Source organism: Eufriesea mexicana, unplaced genomic scaffold (assembly GCF_001483705.2).
Source record: "Eufriesea mexicana isolate 0111107269 unplaced genomic scaffold, ASM148370v2 scaffold5018, whole genome shotgun sequence".
In the NCBI taxonomy this organism is placed as follows: Eukaryota; Metazoa; Arthropoda; class Insecta; order Hymenoptera; family Apidae; genus Eufriesea; species Eufriesea mexicana.
This window is the reverse complement of record NW_016912973.1, coordinates 515,638-523,957: the sequence shown is the minus strand read 5'-3', so window position 1 is coordinate 523,957 and position 8,320 is coordinate 515,638. Positions and strand designations below refer to the sequence as shown.

Here is an 8,320-nt window from a genome sequence, read left to right as displayed (position 1 = left end):
GCATTCCAATCTCGCGCGCGTAGACAAGCACCACAAATTGATCGGACGACGAATATGTGACTAGAAGACTAGGGTTGTCCTAAAAGCAACGACTGTCACCGTGCTTTCGGAACATCTTTGGACGAAGTGCAATAAGGTACTTAATCCTCGATAGAAATTACGTTTCAGCGGTTCGAATAATGAAAATGGAAATGTAAATTTTCGTTTATTCAACAGAGTTAAATAAAATCACGGCGGTGATTCAGAGCGCGATTCCACGTGCGTCTGTGCGTCATCTGCTAGCTTCGTTCAGTGGTGATTTCAATGCGTGGATAGAGATAGGGGTTACCGGTTACGCTTCTGATACCAGCTTTCCTTTGATTATTCTTTTTCAAACGACGAGGCTTCGATTTCTCTTCGTCTCTTCCTCGTCCAATCCGTGTTCTCGTCTGACATAAACAAAGACAGCTTCTTATCTCCCTTCGCCTTTGATGTTACCGTCCATCCAGATTTCATGGATCACGCGAAAACATATCGGGTTTCAAAAGAGACCGCATTTTTCCTAATGTTACCAGGCAGGAAGCCATGGCTACAAGGACAGCTGGTGAAACGAAAATATCCTTGGACTCGCTCGACGTAGAACAAAAGAAAGAAAAACGCGCGTCGATGCCGCGCTGCTGTTCTCCTGTCATGATCGATTGGAAACATATTCGAGTAGAGACAAAGATCGAATGGAAATTGTAACGATGGATGTTGTTCTAGAGATTTCCAGCTTTCCCTTGCCACGCTGCCATGGTAACATTAATTGGCTACGAAAAGTGGAGCATGGTTTATTGTATTTTCTTTGCGCATTAATTATTTCTCCCGAGAACGGAAAGAGTTTTCTTCTCACGAGCCAAGATTTCTTCTTAATTATTCACGGAGTCGCGGGTTTACGCTTCTATGCGAGATCTCTCTAACGATGTTCGTATCCCCTATTTCGAACCATTCCTTTGCCTTCTTTTCGATTCGTCCTTGGTTTTCTAGACGATAGATTTCTCGACGATTGAAATATCGTGTGTCAAAGCTGAAATTACGTCAGTAGAGCCGGTGCAAGAAATTTTTCTGATACAAGCTAGAAATCCTAGTGATTCGGTTCATTGCCTGTCGCTGCACCGCTGGAGTCGGTTCAGGAGAAGTGAAAGGACTAAATGTTTTCGTTTGCAGTGCGTCTATCCACGTATTCCTCCGTTAAACTTTGTACTTCCTATTATACAAGTTTATCCGGTACATTTGCCAAGGCCTAAATTGCATAGTTTTGCGAAACAGAATTTCAGGGCTTTGCAACGAGTGCTCGTTTGCAGTATACATTTCGTATTTATGGTCAGCTGTCATGGAAGGCTCGTATTATGTTCCGAACGTTGCATAAACGTGCAGCGAAACTAGATCACCGCGCTTTTCTTTTTACCTTCTCGCTCGCTGAATTACTAGATTACTGGAACCGTAATAAAGCATGTCTATTCGTTTCTCAGGTCAGTGGGCCCCGCGAGCGTACCTTTCCAACTTTGCACTATGAAATTTCGGCTCGTTATTTCAGTTAAATCTTTTATTACGTAGTAAAGATCTTGCACTCCTCATTGACCTCCTTAAATACTCCCGGTTGAAGTCATCTCGTTAACGCATCGATGAAAATAAAAATACCGTTCCAGAGACTTCGCGGGCCCACGCTTTCCTCTCTATGGTAAAGGCTTGTTCCCGATCTAACGATTAAACGTGGGTTTAGCCTCTATTCGGATCGTTCGAAGATTTTTTCCGAAAAACTCTCTATGCCTCGTGGAATCATCCCCCGCGAGTCAATTATTTCGATATTCTAACCCAGGCTTCGTGATTTCGAGAAGTCGCAGGAACTTGATTTACGCAAATCGTTATGAACACGCAAACGTTGTAGTAGCTTCCTCGTCGAACCCCAGCCGATTCGAAGGAAAGTATTTGCATTCGGCCGCGCATCACGGAGCGCCATTTCACTTTCTGTCAGGGAATGCAGCAGCGATCACCTATTCCTCCCGCTTGCCAAACAGTTCATCATCCCGTCGGTAGTTTTCTATTGTTCCGATCCTGTTTGCAAAATCAAAGCACAACTTTTCGCTCAAGGTATCGAGAGGAACTTATTTAACGCGATTAACTCCGTACAGATTTCGTCTTCATTTTTGCTCGTGTCAACTGCATCGACGAAATCGTCATGCAGAAACGCTGTTCGAACAGATACACGGATAACAGGCGTCTGCACGCGATTCCTCGTAAGGGTGTTATAGCAAGGAAGTATAATAGTAGCAACGAGGTCATTCGTCTCTTTACGACTTCTTTGTTTTTACTGGCTCCTTGGTGCTGCAATCGCCGATCCACGAACAGATTAGTCGCGCCACGATGTGACTTGCATTTATTTAAACATATTTCAGCATACGCATAAAGCGTATGCTACTTGGATTGCACGGTAAAGTTTCTAGAGACGGTGCGTCACGGGTTTGAAAAGAAGTAGGGAAATGGAAAGGCAAGTCGATCAGAGGGTCGCGTTTCGAATCGGAGGAAAAGTATAATGGGCTTATAGTATTTATATGCGTGTTATCCAGGCGAGGATCTAACGAGGGATCAACCGACCGCGGGAAAAACTTTCTCGCGTTTCACGCAAAACAGTAGGATTACAAAAGGACCGGTGACTAATAAAAGTTACACCTTTGGTTAATTGCTCCCGTTGAAATTTTCATCGAGGGAACTCGCGTCGCCGTTGGAAAGCAACGAGAATGAAACATTAATTGGGCCATGCTGTTGTTTTATTCCACAGATGATACTTTCCCCGTTACTATGGATTTTGGTCCTACACGCAGTCATGGGCGGCTACGTTCCACCTGGACCGCGGTTCAGGTGTCCCAGGGAACCCAAGTACATCTATCCTTGCGAGTGCGTTCGCGGCAGCGACAGAGGACTTTACATTCGTTGCGAGAACACCAATCTGGCGAGCTTGAGCTTGGCCTTCTCCAATTTAGGGAACGAGGGCATGCCTATCGAGGAACTCATTTTGTTCAAGTGTAACATAGGTAAGCAGTCGTTTCCTGATGCTTAACTTAGACTCGATAAATCGAACTGTGTCACGTGTTAGTTTTATCGTGATGTGTTTAAAGGTCGTTTTTACGGACCCGCTCTCTATCCGCTGGATGTTCGAGTGCTGAAATTCGTGGACACCCCGTTGAAGCTGATCGAGGAGCACAGTTTTCTCGGCGTGAACAGGACACTGCAAGAACTGTACGTGATAAACAGCGTGTTGGAAAAGTTCCCGCGCCAGGCGCTGCAAATTTTAGGAAATCTCAGCATCCTGAGCATCGCTGGCCATCGAATCTCCACTTTGCCGGCAGATTGTTTCGCCGACAGCGCTGCTGCCGCAAAAATTGAGAAACTGGAGATTAGCAACGGTACTACTTTGCGTGAAAAGAGCTGTACTCACTAAATACTTCTTTCCGACTCTATTCCCTCTATTCCCTCTTGCAGGCACTCTGACATCGTTACCCGTGGAAGCATTGACACCCCTAAAGAAGCTAAAGAGGCTGGATCTGCATGGAAACGAGATCAAGGAGCTTAAACGAAATCAGTTTAAGGGTTTGAGGGACACGGAGTACGTGGACTTGTCCCACAATCTGATTAATAAACTCGATGGCTCTCATTTGGCTGATCTGACGAAAATGGGCTGGTGCAATCTGTCTCACAATGCTATTGCAGATTTGAAAAGGTAAAAACATACGAAAATTCGTGCGATTCCTTGGCTAATCGATGTACGTTTTCATCGTATATAGAGGAACCTTCGCAAGGAACTCCCTGCTGAAAGTACTCAATCTGAGTCACAATAAGATCAGAAAGCTTGACTCCAATTCCTTTCGTGGCATGCGTTTCCTCGTAAGACTGTATTTAAGCGACAATCAGATAAACGACGTCGGAAGGGGAACCTTTGGACCTGTAACTAGGATAGGTACCATCGATCTGGCGAGAAATTTTATCAAGAAGATCGACTTTCAGATGTTTAATCAATTACAATTCGCAGAAGTACGAATGCCGTTTATTTACGTGCAAATACGAAAAGATGATGTATCTTTATTTATTTACTTGTCTCTCTCTCTTTCTCTCTCTCTTTCTCTAGCTACTAGATGTATCCGAAAATTTCGTGACAGTCGTAGAGAAACTCTCTTTCAAAGATCTGTATTTGGCAAAGATAAATTTATCTCATAACGAGATCTCGAAGATAGAGCCAGGTGCTTTCGAGAACTGCGTGAATATCACGATCTTGGACCTAAGTCACAATAAGCTAGAAAATATTTCCAAATACTCCTTCGACAGTACTACTTACGCCATGGAGCTACAATTGAGTTACAATCAATTCACCAGTCTTAACCAGGTGTCGTTCGGAGACGAATAGTTCGACAAAACGACTCGTCGAACCCTAAGAATTCTGCAACGAAATAATCATCAATTATTGCAGGTGCCGCTTCACAACATGACCGGGCTGAAAGTTCTCAACGTGTCCCATAATTCGATTCATTCGGTGCCTCGTCAAACATTCCCAAAGCTGTACGAGCTGCATACAATCGATCTGTCTCGTAACAATTTATCCGAAATCCACAACGCCGTATTTCAAACGCTCTTCAGCCTTCGTCTCTTGAATCTGTCGTATAATTCACTGGAGAAAATAAAACCGTCTACGTTTGGTCCACTGCCAACACTGTTGGAGCTGGACATGAGTTACAATCAATTGAACGACGTTGCTCGTGGCAGTTTAACCAGATTGTCAAGCTGCAGGTGACGAATAATTTTATAAAGGTCCGATTCTATGAACAGGGCAATCTGTTTTCTAAATAAAAATCGTGCCAATTTACAGGAGACTGACAGTCAGGAATAATCGATTGACCAAAATCTTCCAATTACCCATCTCTCTGGGTAGTTTAGACTTTGCCGAGAATTGGTTGGAAGAAATACCCACCACGGACGTGTGGCCCGCAATGAACGCCCTTCTCTCCTTGGACCTTTCCGCGAATCGACTGGGCGATAATCTCAAGTATGGAAGCTTCGAAAATTTGCTTACCTTGAGGTCCTTGAATCTGCAGTCGAATAACATGACGAAACCACCTTGGGAAGCACTAAGCACGCTAACTAGCTTGCAGTATCTCTACATGCAGGTTGGATGATCGTGTCATAAATCAAATTGGTATCATCTTACAACTTCAACAAAGCGATACTTCGCGTAATGCGTAATTTCAGGGCAACCAGCTGACCGAACTGGGAAAATCCGCGTTCGGACGTCTTCCGATAGTGTTCGAGCTTAACGTGGCTGATAATCAAATATGGAACGTGAGCATGCGTGCATTCGAAGGGTTGCTGCAGTTGCTGACGTTAAACCTGACGAACAATAAACTTACCCGTATCCCGAATGGAGCGTTCCAGGGTCTCGTTTCTTTGAGAACTCTAGATCTTTCGCATAACAAGATCGAAAGACTGGACAACAAAACTCACGGGCTACTAGACGATTGTTTGTCTCTAGAGAGGGTGAATCTCAGTCATAATAAGATTTCCTTCATTGCCAAGAAAACATTTCCCAACGATCCGTGGATTCCGTATCGGTTAAAGGAAATCGACCTTTCGTACAACACCATGCCCGTGTTGACTCACGAGCTTACCGTAGGGACGAAAAAGATCCAGTATTTGAACATCAGTCACAATAACATTAACGAGATTCGAAAATGTGAGTATGTATTGAACGTATCGATATCTTAAATTACGATCAAACGTCCTTTCGTTCTTTCCTCGAATACCATAGACGTACTTGGGAATTTAACAACGTTGCAAACACTGGATCTTTCCTACAACGAGATCAACGACCTCTCGGAACCGGATATCTTCGATCCACCGTCGAATCTGACTAATCTGTACCTGAGTCACAACCGTCTGACTTACCTTCCCTTGAACAAGATTCTGCGACTGTCGAATTTGAAAATTCTCGATGTGGAACACAACGAAATCGAAGTCTTCGACGATCTGTTTATGAAGATCATAGAAAACGCCACAGAACTTCGCTATTACGGTAAGAAAGAATTACCCAAGAAACTGTGAAATCTCTTAAGACTAGAAACGAAACGTAGAACTGTAATCGTTAGGAAACCCAATGCACTGTGATTGCCACGCGAGACCCTTAAAGAGGTGGCTGGCCACGCACACGGAAATACCAAAGGAATGGTCGAAGGTTAGCTGCGAAAGTCCGCATTTCCTGAATCACAAATCGCTCTCAGAAGTCACGGAAGATTTGATGGGGTGCGGAGATAGAGAACCGAAAGACTATCCCGACGAATTCGATATCACACCCGACGTGAAGTATCGGAACATCGAGTAGTACGTATCCTTGAAACGAACGACGAATCTTGGTAATCGGAAAGTTAGGATTTCGATGATGTAACGATAAACTTGTTTCAGCAACGATGAGGATAAAAGCTGGAAAGCGACGTGGTACGTGACGTCGCGAGAAGACATCGGGGACTTTTACGCGGTAGTGCGAGAATCTGGGAGCAGCAAGTCTGCCATCGAGAAAGACCTGGTTTACAGCGAGAGGTCCCTTAAAATTCAGGATCTCGAGGATCCCGGGACTAAGTACGAGTTGTGCGTACTCGCGAGAGACTCGGAGGGGAACGTGAAACATTTTCGTAGCTCGCAGTGTCAGATATTAGCGCAGCACACGTTCGATTCCTCGTCGGGGTGCACGGCAAACGCGTTCCTGATCTTAATCGCCGTGTCCTTCGGTATTCTAGCGTGACGGCAGAAGAAAAGCGCGTCGCGACATCGTGCAAGATCTTTCGCGCGATTCTTTCGCTTGTCCCACGATTAACCGTGTAAATAACGATACGATCGTAATCGATGTCGAGGCATAGATCGTGGCTGTACATAGGTTGTGTCTCGCCAGTACGCATCGGAAGGACGTTGAACGTCGTGTATTTATTTTTGTAAAATATATCACTCGCTGAACGATTCTACGAAACTCTCGTTCTTCTCTTTCGACGAGGGAATAGGAAAGGAGTAACTGGACAATAGGAGCGATCGAAATGGCTGATGTGCAACACGCGTGAGACACGAATGGGTTGGAAGGAAAGGCAGATCGACAGGATCGAAACGAAAGGCAGCCAGATACGACGAGTAACTCGAGATCGTTAGGTAGTTGGCAGGTCGAGACGATTAGTGGACAATTTGTCTTAATAACTTTAGTCGACTAATCCCACGAGCCTAATTCCTCGCAGAGCGTTGTCCCGCCGCTAATAAAGGCGTTTCTCTCGCAGGGGCCCGGTTGAAAAAGTTCTCAAGGAAGTCAGCCGGCTCGCGAGCCGCGCGTAGTAAGATGATTTCATTATTCTGCGCTTTATAATTAGCATCCACGGTTATCCCGGAGGAAGAGGAACGGCTCTAGGGCTTTCTAATGAGGCCAAAGTCCCGTGGAAGTTGTGGCTTCCGCCAAACGATCCGGCAGCAAGATTAATGGCGTCAGCGACGATCACGATCATCCACGCGACATGTTTCGCTTTGCTTCCTATCGCTCTTCCCTAAGGATTATTCGACCCTATTCGATACCGTACAGTCTATTAACTTCCTTCCTCTCGATGCAGACGAATTAGCGAGATACGGCGGATCTTCACCATCCTGTTTCGTTGACGATTAACGGGACTTTGAATCGGTAAACGCGTAAAGCACGCGATCCTTATCGTCACTGCGTAAAGAAAAAGGATAACGCGTTTTTTTCGAGACACACATTTTTATGTAAAAAGAGAACGTTCGCGCTCTCGAAGAGAAGAAATTCGATGCGGTATCTCTGAAAATATCGCAGATGTACCATAACGTTCCAAGTTCTTCTCGAAGGAGCCCAAAATTCATCTGTCCCGAATGACGATCCACGTCTTACCACGGAAAGGAATAAATTAAAACGAAAGGAAAAATCGAGAGGACAAGGCAGAGGTGTATGCTTTCCCCTCTCCATTTCCGTCTCTCACCATCTCATTCCTACTCGTCGTTAAATCTTATTATTTGCGATCTGAAAGGAAGATAGGTATGGAACCGCGATAGCACGTTACCGGAAATGTTGTAGCCTTTCGTGCGATCGCTTTAATTATCGAATTTTTGCGAGGCAGTCTCCGAGGAAGGAGTCCAATTAGCATCGAACCGTGCCGGTCGTTACGGAGCCAACGATTTCTCGTCGCAAACGTAATATCGCAATCGAGTTGCTCGTTACGAAATCCTTGGACACTTTCACCTCGAGATCTGGCTATAGCGTGGCTCATCCAGGTACCGT

General features: G+C 45.0%; 1 protein-coding gene across 1 annotated transcript; it reads left to right on the top strand.

Annotated features, from left to right (window-relative positions):
* The first annotated feature begins 2,797 nt into the window (after positions 1-2,797).
* On the top strand, positions 2,798-6,799 carry conv (insulin like growth factor binding protein acid labile subunit convoluted). The gene is made up of 11 exons (XM_017906022.1): positions 2,798-3,050; positions 3,135-3,422; positions 3,499-3,736; positions 3,801-4,047; positions 4,142-4,396; positions 4,481-4,797; positions 4,877-5,174; positions 5,257-5,737; positions 5,813-6,076; positions 6,150-6,381; positions 6,463-6,799. The coding sequence occupies exons 1-11, from the start codon at positions 2,798-2,800 to the stop codon at positions 6,797-6,799; spliced, it is 3,210 nt and encodes a 1,069-aa protein (XP_017761511.1).
* Positions 6,800-8,320: the final 1,521 nt, after the last annotated feature.

Coding starts and splice junctions, on each gene's coding strand:
- conv (XM_017906022.1), top strand. CDS start 2,798: ATGATACTTTCCCCGTTACTATGGATTTTGGTCCTACACGCAGTCATG. Junction 3,737..3,800: donor GCTATTGCAGATTTGAAAAG/GTAAAAACATAC, acceptor CATCGTATATAG/AGGAACCTTCGCAAGGAACT. Junction 6,077..6,149: donor CACAGAACTTCGCTATTACG/GTAAGAAAGAAT, acceptor TGTAATCGTTAG/GAAACCCAATGCACTGTGAT.